Here is a 22,091-nt window from a genome sequence, read left to right as displayed (position 1 = left end):
TAATGCTGGTACTATGCTCAAGCATATAAGAGAAAAAAATTGTACTCAGAAAAATAGTGATAACTCACTATTAACTTAGTCAAAATATAATTTTTTAAAACCCTTTGAGTCTTTGACCCTTTAAACATAAGCTGTATCTTGGCATAAAATTTTAAGATTTTGTTTGCCTCCAAAATAGTACCTAAACTAGTACTTAAGTGCCACAGATGTTCATTGTATCTTGAGGATTACTATGATTTTTTTTGAAATACCTCGGTATTTCCACTTCTTCCTGTCCCCAACTACTTTTATCTCCTGTCCATTGGTGATACCACTACCCACGTCACGCAGGCTTCTGATACCGTCTTTGACTGTTTCTTGAGGTTTTCCTTGCATTTTTCTTTTTTTTTTTTTGAGACGGAGTTTCGCTCTTGTTACCCAGGCTGGAGTGCAATGGCGCGATCTCGGCTCACCACAACCTCCGCCTCCTGGGTTCAGGCAATTCTCCTGCCTCAGCCTCCTGAGTAGCTTGGATTACAGGCATATGCCACCATGCCCAGCTACTTTTTTGTATTTTTAGTAGAGACGGGGTTTCACCATGTTGACCAGGATGGTCTCGATCTCTTGACCTTGTGATCCACCCGCCTCGGCCTCCCAAAGTGCTAGGATTACAGGCTTGAGCCACCGCGCCCGGCCCCTCCTTGCATTTTTCTAAGATGACTTACTTGGTTCCTTGGGTTTATAACTACATTGTCTGTACTGTTCAGTTCTTGCTCTCTTTCTCAGCTGTCACTAGAGCCTATATAACTGGTCTTACAGACTCCATTTTGTACTTGGACAGTGCTGCTGAGTAAGTTATCTTCTCAGAGGACAGCTGTAATCCTAAAACTCAACCCTTTGGAAAATTACTGTTACACACATAATAAAATCAAACTTTATTTCCTGACTTATTATTTGTGTGTGTGTGTGTATTTTTGAGACAGGGTCTTGCTCTGTTGCTCAGGCTGGAGGGCAGTGGTTCGATCTCAGCTCACTGCAACCTCCACTTCCTGGGCTCAAGTGATCCTCCCACCTCAGCCTCCCTAGTAGCTGGAACCATAGGTGCATCTAACCACACCTAGCTAATTTTTGTTTTCGTTTTGTATTTTTAGTAGAGATGGGGTTTTGCTATGTTGGCCAGACTGGTCTTGAACTCCTGGCCTTAAGTGATCTGCCTGCCTCAGCCCCTCAAAGTGCTGGGATTCTATGCATGAGCCACTGTGCCTAGCCTGTTATTTTTTGAGACAGGATATTGCTCTGTTGCCCAGGCTGGCATTTAGTGGTGTAGTCATGGCTCACTGCAGCTTTGCACTCCTTGGTCTTGAGTGATCCTCCTCCTTAGTTTTCTGGTAGCTGGGACTGTAGGTGTGTGCAACCTTGCCTGGCTAATTTTTTTATTTTTTGTAGAGATGGGGCCTCTCTATATTGATGAGACTGGTTTTGAACTCCTGGACTGAAGGTGATCCTTCTGCGTTGGCCTCCCAAAGTGCTAATGTTACAGCTGTGAGCCACCACCAGTTGGCCTTGCCTGTCACATTTTGTTTTGATCCTCCAAATGAGGGCCTGTGATGGTGTTTTCTTTTTTTTTTTCTTAAGTGGTGAGATCTAAGTGTATTTTCTTTTTCTTTTTTTTCTTAGTGATGGTGTTTGCAAGTGTAGTTTACTGATAGCTTTTAAAACAAAATAAAAACATTTTCCTATTGGAGAGAAGAAAACCCCCATTTTACATTTTACACAGAAATGCATCATCTTTGGTTTCATTCTAAAGCAACTCTTGACCAGGAAGAAGATGAATAATCACCTTGCGGGCTTACTGTGGTACGCTTTTTATACAGGAAAATGGGAAGCCATTTAATTTATTAAGCCTATTTAATTAAACACATTATACTGGGTAATACATGCATATGGTACAAAAATCAAAGGCAAAATAAAAGTATATAGTGAAAAGAAACTCACTGTCATCTGTGTCTTCCAACCACCCTCTTGCCAGAGGTAGTCGTAGTTGCTTTTTACATGTTTCCTCCTGCAATTATTTTAGCAAGGAGGCAGAAACAAATTATAATCAGAGTGCCCCAAACTCACCTAAAGCCCTTTTCTCTATTTGGGCAGTGGTCAGTGCTCCTGAATGTAATAAAATTGAATGTAATAAACTTAGAATGTATTAGAAGGTATAACAATTCTGAATGGTTAATTCTAAATTACAGTTGTATATTTCGACATTTGATTGCTTCATCATACTTACATGTGACTATTTTTTATGATGAGATTAGTACCATTCTGTCGAATCTCTTGAGGCTAAATTCCCTATCTTCTCTTTTTCCCAACAATTATTAGTTGATTTAACTTTTAAAATGTGGACCATCAGTGAGCATTAGATTCAGGAGAATAATAATGAAATATGCTCTTTCAAACTGAAATATTATGGAGGTTGATATTGATTAAACATATTGGAGCATAGTAACTAATCCCATATGTGTCAGGAGCAAAAAGTCTTTTTTTTGCCTGTTGAAGTTACTTAAATTTCTTTCACATCAAAACTTACCAGCAGTGATTTAAATCCCATTTATTATTTGACTCAGCCAGTTATGAAATGGAACCCTATCCCACTTGAGCCATAAAATGTGTTAAATTTAAGACTAATGCAGCTTTCTGCTTTTTGAATTTACATTTTGGCAATAACTACCTTCTTTGTTCAGTGTTTGAAAAAAATGATCTAGGCTTAACCAAATAAGAAAACTGCCAAGTTCACAGATCAGTCAGTGAAAGAAGCCAGAATTAAATGAAAGTCTAGATATTGACTTTGCAGAATATGCTAAAGGGAGATTTTGCAGCATTACAATTTCTTTGAGAATAAAAATCTACAGTAATAGTTGTTCTTTGACAGTGATTGATGTGAGAAATTCAGGCTGTGGGCCTTACCTCCCAGAAGCTATGAGACTGTAGTAAAGCCAAGTAGGAATTGTGCATCCTGCGTGACCTCTTCAAATAGGCAGTGACTGGTAGAGTTTGGGCTTTGTCTTTTTTATTTCGGACTTTTGAGAAACTTGTAGACTGTACTTTGTCGTTAATGATGTTTTAAGGGAAAATTACATACACATAAACACACATATATATACAGAATATTTTGAGTACATGTAATTGAACTCTGGACTTTTTTTTTTTTTTTTGAGACAGAGTTTCACTCTTGTTACCCAGGCTGGAGTGCAATGGCGCGATCTCGGCTCACTGCAACCTCCGCCTCCTGGGTTCAAGCAATTCTCCTGCCTCAGCCTCCTGAGTAGCTGGGATTACAGGCACGCGCCACCATGCCCAGCTAATTTTTGTATTTTTTAGTAGAGATGGGGTTTCACCATGTTGACTAGGATGGTCTCGATCTCTCGACCTCGTGATCCACCCGCCTCGGCCTCCCAAAGTGCTGGGATTACAGGCTTGAGCCACCGTGCCCAGCCTGAACTCTGGAGTTTTTAAATGCAAATTTAAAACATCTTGTAAAACTTTGTGGTATTGGTGTTATAAGAGATAGTATGTCCAGATGAAAGATACGTCTTAAAAAAAAAATGGGAGTTGGGCATCAGTTGGTTAATAAGCTATAATTCACATCTTACTAGGCTGAAAAAAAAAAATCTCTGAGGAATGAACTCCGGAGAGACAAGTGTCCATGCCATAAGGGTAACAAGGCATATTTTATTCACTAAATATTCCTTTGATGGACAGATGGATAGATGAATGAATGAGAATAGGTGAAATAGGACCAAAAAAAGATAGAAAAAAATTAAAAGAAATTGGACTTGATTCTAAAAAAAAATAAAAAGGAAGAAAAAAAGGTGAAATGTTTGTTGTAATAGTTGGTTTAATAGTAGTTAACATTTACTGAGGACTTACTAGTAATTGTGTGCTAGATAGTTTGAGTGGATTCTTTTTTAATCTTTGCAACAGTGCTTGAGATAGGTACTGTCTTTAGCTCCATAGGAGGAAGGTGTGGCTAGGGTAGATAAGGTAACTTGCCTAAGGCTGCAGGGCTGCGCAGTCAAAATTTTATTTTGGATTTTGGTTCCCAGTCCCACAACCACTATGCTATAGAATTTTTCTGTTTGTGTAGACTACAGGATTGGGGAATCACGTTGGTGTATACAGCCATAAGAATTCATGTATAAGCTCTTATTAAAGTTTTTTCTTTCACTCGAACGTTACATTTTTACAAAGAAGTAAAGATTTCTAGAATTACTGTGTACTAGGTAACAAATGGAAGAATAGCAGTGAGAGTTTTGAACGCTGGGGTTTTTGCTGGGCTTACTGACTGAATAAAGTACTGTCTTATCTCTGTCTTACAGAAGTTGTGATTCAAAGTGGGCCCTGCTGCTGAAATAAGTTTGTTTTTACCATTCTTTTTTTTTTGTTTTTGAGATGGAGTTGCACTCTGTTACCAGGCGCCAGGCTGGAGTGCAGTGGCACAACGGCTCACTGCGAGCTCCGCCTCCTGGGTTCAAGAAATTCTCCTTCCTCAGCCTCCCGAGTAGCTGGGACTGCAGGCGCACATCACCATGCCCAGCTAATTTTTGTATTTTTAGTAGAGTTGGGGTTTCACCTTGTTGGCCAGGATGGTCTCCATCTCTTGACCTCGTGATCCGCCCACCTCGGCCTCCCAAAGTGCTGGGATTACAGGCTTGAGCCACCACTCCCGGCCTGTTTTTACCATTCTTAAAAATACAGTGTTCAGCATAGAGTTGGAACTAAGGGAGTCATGATCTGACCCCAGTGGAGGAGTGTGCCTGTCATCTCCTGTAGAAGCAGCAAACTATTCATTTTTTGCTCTCTTTTCTCAACTATTGCCACGGCCTTATGCAGCTGGGCTTACAGTTACGTAAGTGTTTGGTAGCTACACAGTTTGGAGCTCACATCTATTGTGGTGATGTATTTTGAGAGACTTTGTGACATAAATAAGAAGTGTTTGATTCTGTAGTCTAATCAAATGCTTGATTTTCGGAGTTGGGAAAGAACTGTTTACCTCCTTAATGTTACAGATTCTGTAAACTAGTGCTACTCAAAGTATGAGGTACGGTTTGGGAACACTGGTCTGCACAGTATAAACACAGGGTTAAGATCGAGTATTTAGAAATTTTTATTATAGTAGTTTGACACTGCTGTGGTATCCAAGTTATATCCCTGGGCTTGTGTGTTTCTTTTTAAATTTTCATTCTTCTAGTAAGTAATTTTTATTGTATTTTACTAAGTATTGGTCTGTAATGGACTGGGGGAAAATGGATTCTTTACCACTGAACTTGAGAAGCATTGTTATAAACTATTTTCATGTCTATTTTGGCTAATAGCATCTTCCTGTAACCAGAGTATTAGTATTTGAATGAAGTGTGTGTAAAATAGTATTGTGATCACTGAATACCACTACATTTACTTAATTTTTAATTAGTTTTAGTGGTAAAACATTTTAATAATTCAGTGTTTTTTAGTTCTGTGAACTGTTTAAAAAGATGAACAGGTTGTAACCTCAGCATTCCCTACCTTAGCTTTATAAAGCAGGCTTAAAAATGATAGATGGTATAGTTCTAACAGTTTAAATTTACTTCTTTCCCTTTTCAGCAGATCCTTAATTGTGTGTGTTACAAAGATGATGGGAAACCTGCTGCTTTTCCTGGTGAAGGTTTATTGTAGTACGGACAAAGTTTCAATTGTTGAGGTATAGATTAGGCTTCTCTTAAACAGGCCTCTCTGCTTGTTGAAAACCAATCCAGACATTGCTTCTTTATGTTGATGGTGTGTGTATGTGTGCATGTTTTCTGGTAATTTGTATATGTGTGTACAGTGACATTCATAAAGTTGAAGAGGAGTCAGGTCAGCAAGAGATGAGGATTTAAAATCAGCAGGTGCTTTGGCTTGTATGTGGGCTTGTTTCTCATCATTTTAAGTCTTCTTAACTGCTTCATTTAGCTCATATTTTACAAACAAAAGAACCTCCTAAAATCAAGCTGTATTATGTTTACATCGTTGTCAACTCAGTAGCAGTGTCAGAAAAAATGAGACATTAGTTTGTTCTATTTTGTGAAACTCCACACAGCAAATTGCAGTGATTGCTGTATTTTAAAAATCTTTTCTCTTAATTTTTTTATTTGATGCTTTTTAATTTGAAAACAAGCACATGCTCAGTTCCATTATAACTAAGGAAAAGTACAGATGCAAAAGGAAGAAGTACATCCATCCATACCGTTTTTCTTTTCTTTTCTTTTTTCTTTTTTTTTTTTTTTTTTTTAAGACAGAGTCTTGCTCTGTTGCCCAGGCTGGAGTTCAGTGACACTATCTTGGCTCACTGCAACCTCCGCTTTCCAGGTTTAAGTGATTCTTCCACCTAGCCTCTCCTAGTAGCTGGGACTGCGGGCACACACCACCATGTCCGGCTAAATTTTTGTATTTTAGTAGAGATGGGGTTTTACTGTGTTACCTAGGCTGGTCTCGAACTCCTGAGCTCAGGCAATCTGCCCACTTGGGCCTCTCAAATTGCTATGATTACAGGCATGAGCCACGTGCTCCCTGCTTCATTCGTCTTCATTTAAACATGTAACTGCATGTAGATAATAAGTTTGTATTACTTTTTTTTTTCTTCTTTTTGAGACAGTCTTGCTCTGTTCTCCAGACCGGAATGCAGTGGGTGGATTTTGGCTCACTGCAGCCTCTGCCTCCTGGGTTCGAGTGATTCTCCTGCTTCAGCCTCCAGAGTAGCTGGGGTTACAGGTGCCAGCCACCATGCCTGGCTAATTTTTTTGTACTTTTGGTAGAGACAGGGTTTCACCATGTTGACTAGACTGGTCTCAAACTCCTGACTTCAGGTAATTGGTCCACCTCAGCCTCCCAAAGTGCTGAGATTACAGCCTTGAGCCAGTGTGCCTGGCTGTATCAATTTTTAAAACTTTCTTTTTGGGTTATGGGCTTTTTTGGGAATTTGATGAATGACAGACTTTTTTCCCTCTAGGGAAATGCCTTCAAGTACATAAATAAAAAATAATTGCCGATGATTTTAAGAGGCTCCTAGATCTTTTCAAGCTCCTATCTGTCCTTCAGGTTTGAATGTTTCTTTTAGGGCTTGCACCCTTTGAGAAGTATACATTTTGATGTAGAATATTGGGTAGTGTGATTTTTTTTTTTTTTTTTTTTTTTTTTAGATGGGGTTTTGCTCTTGTTGCCCAGGCTGGAGTGCAATGGTGTGAACTCAGCTCACTGCACTTCTGCCTCCCTGGTTCAAGCGATTCTCCTGCCTCAGCCTCCCAAGTAGGTGGGGTTACAGGCATGTGCTGCCATGTCGGGCTAATTTTTTGTATTTTTAGTAGAGGTGGGGTTTCTCCATGTTGGTCAGGTTGGTCTTGAACTCCCAGCCTCAGGTGATGCTCCTGCCTTGGCCTTCCAAAGTACTGGGATTACAGGCATGAGCCGCCGCCCCTGGCCTGATAGTGTGAATTTTTTAAAAAATATCCTGTCTTTTTGGGCAGGGGGATGGTAAATATTTTAACATTTCCCAATTTCTTTGAATTTGTTTCACATAAGCAGGCTTTTCTAGAAACAAATTGTCTATTGTCTAAATAATGTCATTAAATTCCAAAATACTGTAAAGTAATAGAAAAATTCTAAGTAGTATACTTTGTCTTCTAAAATAATATGATTTAATTTATTTTTGGTGACCTAGGTTTATTAAACACTTGAGTTGCTAGAGATTTATTTTATATGATACATAATAGGTAGGGTGATAGTTGTGGTTCTTAGCTTAGCTCTTTAGATATTATAGTATCTCAGGGGATCTTTGAATCTTTGAACTCTGAAATTGAGAGTAAAAATGGGAGTCAGTGCATGTATGAATTGTTTTCTTCTTCAGACTTTTAACGTCTATACAGTTTTGTACAGTTAAGGTAGTGTTTATACACAGTAAGTTCCACTCGTTTTAAATGCACAGTTGGATGAATTTTAGTAATTGTAAACAGTTGTTTAACTGCTCCCACAATCAAGGTGTATTAATTGAATATTTTCCCCACCTTGGAGAGTTTCCTGGTATCCTTCTGCAGTCAGTGTTTGCGTTCTCACCTTGGCTCCATGCAGCCACTTATCAGCTCCCTGTCACTATTGTTTTGCCTTTTCTAGAATGTCATATAAATGAAACTATATGTGTAGTACGTAACATTTTGTTTAACTTCTTTCACTTTGCATGTTTTTGAGATTCCTCCCTGTTTTGTCTGTTGATATTTTATTCCTTTTTATTGTTGAATATAATTCCATAGAGATATACAGGTTGAACATCGCTAATTGGAAAATTCAGAATCTGAAAAGTTCCAAAATTGGATGCTTTTTCAGCACTGTTACGATCTACAAGTGTAAAATTCCATATCTGACTTCATGTGATGGATTGTTGTTAAAACACAGGTGTACACCACACAGCTTGCTTGGGCTCCCCAAGGGAAAAAAGACTCTCCCAGTCTCCTTCAGCTGTGTTATGCATTTCTTTTTTCCTGCATGCCCAAATTGTCCCCTGCAAGCATACTTGCAGAGCATAATAAAGTGGGGGCTTGATATATCAACAGTAGATTCCTCACGATGATCCACATGGCGCCAAGATGACTTATGTGCGTTACTCACTGTGTGTTGTTATTGTTGTTGTTTTTGTTTATTCTCTGCTCTGTGGTATAAAGATATAGTTGAAAATGCGTATATTTCAAAATCGGGAACACTTGTGATCCCAAGCATTTTGCATAAGGGATCCTCAACCTGTGCTGCAGTTTATTTATTCATCTTCATTTGGTGGTTTGGGTTGCTTCCGGTTTTTAGCTGTTATGAATAATGCTACCATGAACATTTGTAGACATGTCTTTGTGTGGATGTTTTTATTTCTCTTGGGTAGATTCCTGGGAGTAGGTATAGTCGTTTGGTGCATTTATGTTTAGCTGTAAGATACTACAGTTACTGTTTTCTGCTTTCACACTAGCAATTTTCATACAGTTGAAGCTTTTTAGAATGGTCTCAGTTTCTACTTTACTTGTTCAGACAAGTTCAGAACTCCATATCCTAACCCAAGAAGAGAGACTGGATTATTACTCAGCTCCTAGGTTTTGCAGATTGTATCTATGTCTAATGTATTTTAGGGCATTGCTGCAAATACTCGCAGGTCCTGAAAGTCCAGTATGTTTCTTTAAATAGTTTTCTTTTTACCTCTGAATTTTATTGGAGTTGCAACCTTTATTAGAGGAATTCTTCATAGACATGCTTACTAGGTAAAGATTGACCCTGACCCCTGGTATTGGGAATACGCATATTGCTAATTAAAAGCTATGGTAACTGTTTCTAAAAGGATTTTACTAGTATATTGTGTTTTATAATTCATTAACAAAAATTGAATGAACTTGATAGTTTTGAATTACATGTTATTTTAAGATAGAACTGTTCCTGCCAGGCATAGTGCTCATGCCTGTAACCCCAGCACTTTGGGAAGCCCGGGCAGGTGGACCACTTGAGGCCAGGAGTTCGAGACTAGCCTGGCTAACATAGTGAAACTCTGTGTCTACTAAAAATACGAAAAAATACCTTAGCCAGGTGTGGCGGTGTGCCCCTGTAATTCCAGTTACTTGGGAGGCTGAAGCAGAATTGCCTGAACCTGGGAGACAGAGGTTGCAGCGAGTGGAGATTGTGCCACTGCACTCCAGTCTGGGTGACAGAACGAGATCCTGTTTCAAAATAAACAAATAAACAAAAAAACCGACTTTCTGCCAGTAGGTGGACTTACTATTTATCTACCAGTTCTTTTAGTAAAAACATGAACGTGTATCCCTCACATCCTAGTGCTTATCCATCTAGAGGCCTTTCTCTTCCCCTAAAATACAACTTGTGTACTTTATGAAATGTAAATATTAGTATTTTTATTTAAAAGATTACAGATCCATAGTTGTCAAGAATTCTCTTCTCCCAAGTCTTCATAGGGCTGATGGCTTGTTCTTCAGTTCTCTGATCAGGTGTCCTCTCAGAAGCCCTTCCTGGATCCCCCTAGTTAAGGCTGCCTCCCTGCCCCTGCTTGTTACATTTCCCCTTTTCTTAGTGATTTCCACAATCTGTAATCACATTAATTTTCCTAATTGTCATTCTAGAATAGCAGTTCCTAAAGTGTGAGGATCTTGGATGCCCTTTTAGAGAGTCTCCAAGGTCAAAACTTATTTTCATAATAATACATAATTTGCCATTTTTACTCTTATTCTTTCATGAGTGTTTAATGGAGGTTTCCAGATGCTACATGATGTGTGATATCATAAAGGATTGACTGCAAGAGCAGATATGATTATCCATCTGTTTGCTATTAAACCAGATATTAAAAAGATTCACAAAAATGTGAAACTATGTTTCTTCTCTCCTGGATTAAAATTTTTTTGAAAATATAAATTTTTTACAGAAATGTGAAACATTATCATTCTTATATCCTGATGAAATTACATTGTTTTTAAAAACATTTTTCTTTAAAATATAGTTTATATTAGCGTGTAATGTGTTTATTTTTCTCATTTTAATTTTTTTCAGAGCTTCCACTAGAGATTATTTTTAAGCGAAATAAATAGTTCACACATTTCTTGGTTTGAGTTTCTGATATGCAAATATCAATGTGCAAGATTTTTGGGGGTACATGCACATTTTAGAGAGTTTTTAATTTTTTAGAATTTTTTTTTTTTTTTTTAAGTTTTTAAGGGCCTTGAAATATATGAAATATCTTTGGTCTTTGTTCTTAGTTCCTGTCACAGTGTTCCCCAAACCTTTAGGACTTCCTGAGTGATAGGACTGTCTTTTATTCGTAATGCTTACCCTTTTATCTCACCTGAGTTAATGCTAATGAGGTAATTTGGGTCAGCCCCACTGGCCTCTGGGAAGGAGGGTACATGGGCTGGAGATTAAGCTCCATTAAGCTCTATAAAATCTTTTGTGCAAGATTTGATGAATTTTGGGTTTCTGAACACTTTGAGGAGCTGGGAGGATGGCACGCCCAGAGTAGCTCTGCCCCATGACTTCCCATATTTTGCCCTATGTGTCTCTTCATCTGGCTTTTCATTTGTATCCTTTCTAATGTCCTTTATAATAAACTGATAAATGTAAATGAAGTGTTTCTCTGAATTCTGTGAGTCATTCTAGCAAATTGTTTAACCTGAGGTGGGTTTTGTGGGAACTCCTGATTTATAGCTTGTTGGTCAGAAGTACTGGAGGCCTGGATTTGAAATTGAGATCTGAAGTGAGGGCAGTCTTGTAGGTCTGTGCCCTTAACTTTTGGAGTCTGACACTAACTCCAGGAAGATAGTGTCAGAATTGAAGTAAATTGTAAGATACCCAGCTGGTGTTTGGCACATTGAAAAATTACACGGTATAGAAAGAACCCACACCACTGGTGTCAGCAGTATTGTATGAGAGTAAAGAGAAACAGTGTGTTTGAGATTTGCTGTTCTAAAAATATGAGCCTCATGAAAGTAAGACCTATGTGTTTGATTTAGTTTCATATTCCCAGTTGCAGAGGCAACTGATCTGAAAAGTCACTCAGTAAATATCTAAGTGAATGAATGAATGAATGAATGAGGGAATGAAAGAAGTCAAAATAACAGAAACCTGGTGATTCTGTGCAGAAAGATTTCAAATCTTTCTGTAGTTACTAGTCTATGCAGACATTTTGTTTAATGGGTGATTACTATAGTTCATCAAAAAGCTTAATATTTATTTTGGTCAAATTTGAACTGTTCCCTGGCATGGAACTGAGTCTTTGATATGATTTTAATAGGGAGATCTTAGAGATTCTGTTAAGTCTTTCCATTTAGGAAGGATGGAAGATTCTACCTGCCATTCTTAGCTCTTCTAAATTTTAGATTTATTGACTTCTAGTGTAATTTATTTGGCTGTTTTAGATTGGTATTTATATTTTATCCTGTATACAGAGAATACTTGTCATAGAAGTTAAATTCTTTGTTGCTTTTAGACTTTTAGGCAAAGATAGGTTTTCATTTTTTTAAAAAAAGTCAGACTTAAAAAATAGTATTGTGTTCGTTAGAGATGGCATAATAGTCTGCTTTGCTTTTTCAAATAGTCTGAGTAATGAACAATGGTAGAAAACAGTGTTTCCTTCAGGGTAATTTCAGCGCTCCGACAACTGTTTACTATCTTGCAGGTTGGGATTCCTTACCAAGATCTGCCCGACTTGAGATTGTGTAAACTTGAGAAGTCTGGGAAACAGTTTGAGAGACAGCTGACCTAATCAGAGAACAACACTTAATGTTTAGGGCACATCAAGTAGATTATGCATTTAGACCCAGAACCTGACAAAATTTCAGAAGGTGGAGAATTCGATGTTAGGTTTCTATTGGCAAATTTGCTTCTGTCTCTTGAGGTGTAATTTACCCACTAATTTATAGGATAGACAAACCTTGTCAGCATGGGTTCATAACAATCTTAGATACAGAGTGAAACCCTAAGGTGTAAGTCTTACTGTGCTGCAGAAAACATGAATGTTTCAAGATGGGTTGCTGGTATTACCTTTCTTCTTGTTTATATGATGTAGAGATTCTTCCAAGTAGGGCTTGAATTCCTCTTATTGGGGTGATATTTATGCTTTTATAAACAGCACTTCACTTTTGGGTCTGTATTTCTCAGTGCCTTCACTTTTCAGCCATCCACGAAGTCTTGAAACAGACTAAAGGAAACTTGGGGTTTGGTCAACAGCGTATTATAGTCACCTGAGGAGTTATAACAAAACAAAAGCAACGGATAGCTGGGCCGTAGAACTTCATGAAAAGTTAGAACTAAATAGGATGTTAGAGTAAGTTGGAGAACCTAAAAACAGACATCGCCCACCAAACCCAATGTGGGAATCCAGCCTGTATAGCTGAATTTCAGGAGTGTGCTCAGGCATTGGTATACTTTAAAGCTCCCAGATGGCTCTAATATGTATCCAGAATGAGGACCCCACTTATGTATCTTAAAAAAAAGCTCTTCAGGTGATTTTGCTTAGCTGCAAATAAGCAAATAGGGCTCCTGAGTATATGTGTATCACAAATGTGGGATTAAAAAAAATGTGGGATAAAAAATGATCCCACACCTGTGATACATATAAACAAAATGTAACAAGAGAGTGTTTTTGTTTTGAAGAATGGTTAAGCTTTCCATATATGTCTTTCAGCCTTGCTGTTATCAACATGTTTGGTGCACTCAGTTTGGTGTTACTTATTTATTTTGAAGTAAGTAGAAGTGCTTTGGACTCAGAAGTCAGTCTTATTTTCCTGGCTGAATTCCCTGTCAGCTTCTCTCTATTTCCTTATGTAAAATGGGAAAATAATATAACTGACTTCATAGGGTGGTTGTGAGGATTAAATGAGTCATTGCATGTAAGACGCTTAGTGGACTGCTTGACATGTAAGTGATTGATAAGTGTTTGCCATTCATTCCTTCAGCAGAATATATTTTGAGTATTTTTCATGTGCCAGTATCTGTGTTAGGTGTTGAAGATGTGGTGAGTAAAACATCCTTTCATTTTTATGAGAACATTTACCAGGGGAGACAATGAGCATAACATGGATTCTGTCTCCCTTATTAAAGATCCTTCACATTTATGAGACTTTGAAATATATGTACCTGGCAAATTCTTGGGTATCTACGTAGAATAGCAGAAATATGTATGTCATTTAGTTATATTTGATCAGGAATTTCCTTTCCTTTGACATCTAAATCAGTGATCCCCAACCTTTCTGGCACCAGGGACTGGTTTTGTGAAAGACAGTTTTTCCACATGGGGGTTTGCGTGGGGATGAGAGGATGGTTTCTGGATGACACTGTCCCACCTGGCATTAGATTCTCCAAAGGAGCTGGCAACCCAGATCCCTCACATGTGCAGTTCACATTATAGGTTTGTGCTCCTATGAGAATTCAGTGCCAGCGGTCACCTGACAGGAGACCGAGCTTAGGCAGTTCACTTGCTGGGCAACCAGATTCCTGTCAGGCCATGGAGCAGGACCCGTCCATGGCCTGGGGGTTGGGGATCCCTGTTCTAAATGACTCCTACTCTAACGTATTTCCCCGACATTAGTTCTTGAACTAAAGAATTGAGGTTTTAGTGTGTGTAGGAAGTAGGACAATCATAAAATGTCACAATGAAGAATGAGCTAGCTTGGTTTTGATAATAATGGTTTTTTTTCCCTGAGTACTTTATTGGATTATATTAAAATGACAGGATCATAAATATTAAAGTTGGAAATTATTTTAGTGATCAGGTCTTTCCTGAATGCTTTCTTTTTTGGACAGTCTTTAGTACTAGAGAGAATTTAATCCTTAAAGTTGAAATCTTCTCTCTGGAAACTATCTGTTGTGGTCCTTAGGTTTTACCTCAAAGTAAGACTAGCCCTCTAGTAGCCAAAGAACTCTTCAGTATTTATTAAGTGCTCTTTTTGAGTGTCTCTTGCCTAGAGAGAGATTTGCATTCATTGAACTGGTTCTCATCACAGGATTTTAAGCTTTCTCTCTTGTAATTACCCTTTTTTGTGGATTCTTGCTTATATTGATTGATTTTTGTGCTTCTGTCATTTCTTAGGTACTGTTACTGGTAAATTTTCTCTTGGGTCATTGTAAAGAACTGAGGATAACAGTTGAGTGGTGTTGAAAGGGTGAAATAATTATTTCTTGTACTTGGAGCACTGTGCTTCCATTGATACTACATAAAATTGCATTGGCTGTTTGGCAAGCATGTCAAGCCTGGTGTACTGTTTGGTTACATTGTCCTTAATTCATTCTTTTTAGAATTAAGACAGTTTTCTTTCTTTTTTTTTTTTTTTTTTTTGAGACAAGAGTTTCACTCTTGTTGCCCAGGCTGGAGTGGCACTGTAGTGGCACAGTCTCAGCTCACCGCAACCTCTGCCTCCCAGGTTCAAGTGATTCTCCTGCTTCAGCCTCCTAAGTAGCTGGGATTGCAGGCATGTGCCACCACGCCTGGCTAATTTTGTATTTTTTAGTAGAGGGGATTTCTCCACGTTGGTCAGGCTGGTCTCAAACTCCCGACCTCAGGCAATCTGCCCACCTCTGCCTCCCAAAGTGCTGGGATAACAGGCATGACCCACTGCGCCTGGCCAACGGTTTTCAATATAGTTTGAGCTGTGATAATTTGTTTTAAAATATATTAATTTTTTAATTGCTATTTTCTTTATAACTGGAAGTGAGGTTATCCTCACCTGGCTTCTGTGTGAAACGGTGCTAGTCCTAGTCATCAGTATTCCCTTTTGCATATGTAGGAGTAAGCTGTTTAGGAATCACTTCAAGAATTTGTCTGAAAAACTATGTTAAGCTCATATGTCTTCTAGCATCTCTCGTTTACTTTGATTTCAGTAATGTTTTAGTGATTAATGGGGGTAGGTATAAAGGAATCTAGGTAAACCAGATGTGTTTATAATAACTCTTTATCAGTTTAGTTTCTCCCTTCTTAATCATCCATGTTTGTTCTATTTTTTTAAGTGGAAAAATATTTTTTTCTTGGCAGAGAGGTATGCAGAATAAGCATTAAATAGTTCTTTCATTTTATTGACAAAAATGAACAATATTTGTCATTTACTGAGTGCTTATGTGGCACACTCTGCAAAGAACTCTCTATACTTTGTCATTTTTAGTAGTGTCAGTAATGCTATGAAATAGTGCCATTTTGCAAATTAGAATCTAAGGCTTGGGAAGATTTTTAAATAGCTTTCTCAAGGTCACAGCTAGTAGATGTTGGAGCTGGAACTCTTACCCATGCTTGTATGACTCATCAAGTCCATTTTTGTACCTTTCAAGAAGTGGTGAGGTCTTTCATAAAGGAATGTATAAGGTTTGTGTACTTTCATTTCACAATATCGAAGGTCTGCCAATCTTATTAGTTGGTGTTACTCCGTATTGAGCTCTTTTCCCTGCTGACTGCTTGTGCTCCTTTGGAGTTCCATATCTTACTGATGCAGTCCTGGGTCTATTCATAACACAGTTTTTACTGCATGTCTGTTGTCTATTATTGACTATTTTAATTATCAATTTAGTTGCTAATATGAGAATCATCTTGTTATTAAAGTATACACACAAGCTTTGGACTTCAACCAGGCTTAAATCTTCTCGGCTCTACCACTTCCCAGATGTGTGACCTTTAGCCATTTACTTAATTTCTTTCTGCCTCAGTTTTCTTATCCATAACAAGAGTATAACAGTACCTTTTTCCTAAGGTTGTTGTGTGTATTACCTGATAGGGGAACACCTGTGAAATAATTGGATTATTGACTGTCATGTAATGTTCAGTAATGTGTTATTAACTGGTCATTAGTTTCTTTTTTTTCTTTCATGATTAGTTTATTGGTTGTGTTGAGGATTTGTGCAAAATTCTTAACATAGGTACTGAAAATCTAAAAAACCATGTGTTGTAATTTTTAAAAAGTTATTCTAGTGACATTCCAGCTTAAAAATTGGGAAGCAAATGTTCCTGAAGAGACTATCAAGAAGCAGTATTTTCACATGTTGATAAGCTGTTACATAGATCACACCAATTCACAATATAATAGCATGCAGACTACATACTCAAATTTTCAATCTTCCACAGCACATTAACAAAGTTAATTAGAAAAACAGGACTACCACAACCAAAAATGTTACAGAGTTCACACAATTATGATGGGGAGAGCCATGATCAAACAGTGTTTCTCTTTAGGAAATAATTCCACTAAAAAATAATGCGGGAATAAAAGTAATTTAAAATATTCAAGACATTAAATGCAGGACCATAACTCCATATTGCCACTTAGTATGCTTTGTATTGTAGGATATAAAAGCTAACCCCCCAACTAAGGAATGTTAAGCTGATACTCAAGACAGTGAAACCCTCCCATAACTCAGTATCTCACACAAACTTGTGTTTACAAAATAGTTGATAACAGTATTCCTCTGGGTTGTACAAGAAGGGAAATAGGGACCACTGATAATACATGGTGTATTCTGACATTAATCCAACTTGGCTTCTTTTCTTTCTGGCCTCATCAGAGGCTGGACTCTTCTCAGTTTTAGTTTCTTCGTTTTGTGCAGGCAAATTTCTTTAGTTTCCTGGTTAGCCATGTTGGCCTGTTTTTGCTTGCTCCGCTTTTCCCTTTGTTCACATTTTTTTGTCTGAAGATTTATTCTTTCTTGCTGCCCTTTTTAGCTTCATTTCCACTTTTGCGGGAGCAGGTTTAGCTGACAACCACATTGATTCCCTCTTAGGCTGTTTCTTTGCCACCCCTATGGCTGAGCTGACCTGCGGGCTCAGTCTGAACACAGAAGTAGCTGCCTGCCCTATGTCTGCCTGGCCCACCCATTAATTAGTTTTTAACAATGATATATTTGTTTTAAATGAAGCAGTAATCAGTAATATACAAATAAATTGTCATTTTCTTGTTAAACTTATTTTTTCTCTGTGAACTTTCCATTATAATTTTGACTGTGCTGCCTTTTAGGTCTTCAGGCCATGGGCTTATATTAAATATTAATGTTACTATTATTAATAATATGTGTCAGGCACTATGAAAAACACTTTACATATATTAACCCCATGTTGTAGGAACCACCTAAGAAAACACAAAATTATTAATGATGATGATGATTATTATGGAGTTTAATTGCTTGTCCACCTATACACAGTGTTACTTCTTTTATCTTTATGAGACTATTCAAGGAGAGAGTTATATAAGACCTGGTTATTCCATTAGGGGTTGTTTAATGAATCTGTAACTGGGTTTTTTTTGGGTGTTGGCAAGGCACAGCTACCCCGAGAGAATGCTGTGGGTTCTTGACCTCCTATCCCTTAAAGAATAAGTGATGGGACCCCTGCAGGTGTGCTGTATGCTCATAAAAGTAAATATTGGACCCAAGACGTGTTACAGAGAGGTGATTTTATTTAGGTAGAGAAAAGAGAAGGGAAGGAGAAGAAGAGAAAGACTTCCACGAAGAGTGTGTAAGGGGATTTCAGAAGGGAAATCCGGCCAGGTGTGTGGATACGGACTTTTATCCTGAGAGGAACCACCACCTTCTCCAAGATCCTGGGCCAATGAAAGGAGTTCATTAGAACTTCCACTGGAGTGACTGAGTTTTAGTTTCTTCCCACGCCCATGAAATTCAAACATAGACCGTTAAAACTCCTGGATGGGCCGGGCGCGGTGGCTCAATCCTGTAATCCCAGCACTTTGGGAGGCCGAGGCGGGTGGATCACGAGGTCAAGAGATCGAGACCATCCTGGTCAACACGGTGAAACCCCGTCTCTACTAAAAATACGAAAAATTAGCTGGGCATGGTGGCGTGTGCCTGTAATCCCAACTACTCAGGAGGCTGAGGCAGGAGAATTGCCTGAACTCAGGAGGCGGAGGTTGCGGTGAGCCGAGATCGCGCCATTGCACTCCAGCCTGGGTAACAAGAGTGAAACTCCGTCTCAAAAAAAAAAAAACAAAAAAACAAAACAAAAAACTTCTGGATGGAGAGAGTTGGAAGTGGGGCATGGCTCTGGGAAGTTTTTGCTCTTAAAACTACGCCCCATCATGGACCTGGAAAGAGAACACATGCCCTAAAATCCTTCCGATTGAGGAAAACTAGATCATGCTGGAGACTGCTCTCTTTGTGTTCTTTGTTACCAACTAGATGCTTGTTGGATATGTGTGGGTACATATTCCCGTTGTTGCATCCTCTGACTGTGGAGACGGTCTGTTGAGAAAGGCAAAATCAGAATTTGTCAGAAGGTTCTACTTTTAGGTGTCCAGATAATTGAGACCTTTATTTCTGTGTCTTAATGGTTTTATCATTTATGTGTCTTTCTGTTAACAGGATCACTTCTTCAATAATAGCCTCAGGTTGAGGGGGTATTGTTTGATTTGGCTGGAGGAACTCCTAGATGCTAGACTGTGGAGGAGCTTTGATTTAAGAGCATAAGTGTTGTACATGGACATTTTTGACATATAGTCAAACTCCTGGAATTTCAGATATATTTTAGATTATGTGAGCTTTATTATTTATGTAAGGGTAAAGGAAATGATTTGTAAGACATTGATCTATTCCTCTTATTTAATTTTGTGGTTTTGCAAACCTGCAATTACAGTTTGTTTTTTTTCTTAGAAATAAAGGAAATAATAAAGTAGGATGGTTGTTAAGCTCCCTTCTGTGTGTGTGTGTGTTTTTAGGTGGTATTAAAGATAATCAAACATTATCAAGAAGAAGGACAAGGAACTGAAGTTGTTCAAGGGGTGCTTTTGGGCCTGGTTGTAGAAGATCGGCTTGAAATTACCAACTGCTTTCCTTTCCCTCAGCACACAGAGGATGATGCTGACTTTGATGAAGGTAAGAGTGTTCATCACAAGTGTGTATCTTTGCAGTGCATACAAATGGATATTAACACAGTTCTCACTGTAACTTTTGATAATGTATGAATTGGGAGTATGTAAGGCTAGCCTACTTGACTTGATTTCTAATATTTTGAGAAAATTATAAATTCTGGGAAATAAGGATATATAGCATAGATGTCATTAGTTTGGCTTTTATTTATTTGGAATTTATGATTCTGATTTGTAATAGTTTGGATAGGATCTGTGCTGATGTTGACGTTGTCAGTTTGTCAATACGAAGTCAGCTTGCCAAATAACTAAAGTTTTGAGGGACATAGATCATCCCTCTGTGTCTGGTATCTATTCGCTTCTATCCTCTTTTGATGAAGTCAGTGTTTAGAAAGAGATAGAGTTCAATTTTCTGCTTCAGAAAGAAGGTGCCCCTCAAGCATTTTAGGAATATTTTATTTTTGAACTACAGGTGTAATTGCTTTGTTAGTAAAGGCCGATAGCAGTTAAAAGCTCATGTCAAAGACCGAAGTCAACATCTAAAAGATTTTTTTAAAATCAGGTTTAAAATAACTTCTCACTTGTTTGAACTCTCAGGTTTCATTTTCTATGTAACCTTTTATTGTGGTAAAAAGCCCGTAAAAATTTTAAGTATACCTTACAGTAGTGTTAACTATATGCATATTGTGCTATAGAACTGTTTCATCTTACAAAACTCAAAACTCTATATCCATTGAACAATCCCTTTTTCCACTTCTTTCACCCCTGGCAACCACCATTCTACTTTGTGTTTCCAAGAGTCTGACTACAGATAACTTGTTAGCGGAATCATGTGTCATTTATTGTTTTGCGAGTGGCTTTTTTTTTTTTTTTTTTTTTGGAGACGGAGTTTAGCTCTTGTTACCCAGGCTGAAGTGCAATGGCACGATCTCGGCTCACCGCAACCTCCGCCTCCTGGTTTCAAGCAATTCTCCTGCCTCAGCCTCCTGAGTAGCTGGGATTACAGGCACACACCACCATGCCCAGCTAATTTTTTGTATTTTTAGTAGAGACGGGGTTTCACCTTGTTGACCAGGATGGTCTCGATCTCTCGACTTTGTGATCCACCCGCCTCGGCCTCCCAAAGTGCTGGGATTACAGGTTTGAGCCACTGCGCCCGGCTCGCGAGTGGCTTATTTTATTTAGCTTAATGTCCTAAAAGTTCATCCATGTTGTAGTAATGACAGGATTTCCTTCTTTTTTCTTAAGGCTGAATAATATTTTATTATCTGTATATACCACATTTTCCTTATCCAGCCATCAATGGACGTTTAGGTTGCTCCCGCCTATTGGATATTGCGAATAATACTGCAATAAACATGGGTGTGCAAATATCTCTTCAAGATCCTGTTTTTGTTTTCTTTTGGATATGTACCCAGAAGTGGTATGGCATGATCATTCTTTTATTTTTTGAGGAACTTCTGTATGTTTTTTTAATAGCAGCTACACCATTTTACATTCCTGACCTTGCTCAAGGGTTCCAATTTCTTAATATCCTTGTCAACACTTGTTATTTTCTGTGTGTTTGATAATGGCCATTTTAACAAATGAGAGGTGATAATCTCATTGTGGTTTTGATTTGTACTTTCTGATGATTACTGATGTTGAGCATCTTTTCATCTGCTTGTTAATGATTTGTATATCTTAAAAAATGTCTCTTCAAGTCCTTTGCTTATTTTTCTTGTTAAGTTGAAGGAGTTCTTTATATTCTGGGTGTTAACCTCTTACCAGATATGTGGTTTGCAGTATGTATTTTCTCTCATTTTGTAGGTTGCCTTTTTAGTATGTTGCCTTTGCTGAGCAGGAGTTTTTACATTTGATGTACTCCCAATTTGTCTATTTTTGCTTTTGTTGCCCATGTTTTTGGTATTATATTGAAGAAATCATTGCCAAATCCAATGTCATGAAGCTTTTTTCCTCTGTTTTATGGTAGGAGTTTTAGAATTTTCAGGTCTTAAGTTTAGGTCTTTAATCCATTTTGAATTAATCTTTGTACTGTATATAAGGTAAGGGTCCAGCTTCGTTCTTTGGCATGTGGATATCCGGTTTTCCTAGCACCATTTGTTGAAGAGACTGTCCATTTCCATTGACTCATCTTGGTACCCTTGTTGAAGATCATTTGACACCATATATGCCAGGGTTTATTTCTGGGCTCTTTGTTTTATTCCATTGGTCTATATGTCTATCTTAATGTCAGAACTATCCTTTTTGGATTACTGCAGCTTTGTAATAGGTTTTGAAGTAAGTGTGAGACCTTCAATTTTCTTCTGTCTCATTTGAGATTGTTTTGGCTATTCAGGGTTCTTTGAGTTTCCATATGAATTTTAGAATAGATTTTTCTATTTCTACAAAAAATGTCATTGTGATTTTGATAGGTATTGCATTGAATCTGTCTTTGAGTAGTATTGACAACCTAATAAGATGAAGTATTCTAACCTCTGAACATGGCTTTTCTTTTCATTTATTTGCATCATCTTTTAGCAGTATTTTGTAGTTTCAGTTTACAAGTGTTTTGCCTCTTTGGTTAAATTTATTCCTAAGTGTTTTATTCTTTATGATGCTATTGTAAATTGGATTTTTCCTAATTTCCTTTTTGTCATTTTCTATATGACTTTTAACTGATCACTTTAATTTTGATAGAGTGTTATTTATTTCATTTGACTTCACACCTTGTAGTACCTTGAGCAT

The 22,091-nt window shown here is 37.9% G+C and overlaps 1 protein-coding gene across 1 annotated transcript in view; it reads left to right on the top strand.

The window, feature by feature from the left end:
• The window catches only part of EIF3H (eukaryotic translation initiation factor 3 subunit H), a 106,958-nt gene that overhangs the window by 11,939 nt on the left and 72,928 nt on the right, over window positions 1-22,091 (top strand). Inside the window, exon 2 of the mRNA XM_003933116.4 lies at window positions 19,215-19,371. Coding sequence (XP_003933165.1) covers window positions 19,215-19,371 — 157 coding nt within the window. The remainder of the gene's footprint in view (window positions 1-19,214; window positions 19,372-22,091) is intronic.

Source organism: Saimiri boliviensis, chromosome 15 (genome assembly GCF_048565385.1).
Source record: "Saimiri boliviensis isolate mSaiBol1 chromosome 15, mSaiBol1.pri, whole genome shotgun sequence".
NCBI lineage: Eukaryota > Metazoa > Chordata > Mammalia > Primates > Cebidae > Saimiri > Saimiri boliviensis.
The sequence above is the reverse complement of the archived record's forward strand: the minus strand, read 5'-3'. Positions and strand labels throughout refer to the sequence as shown.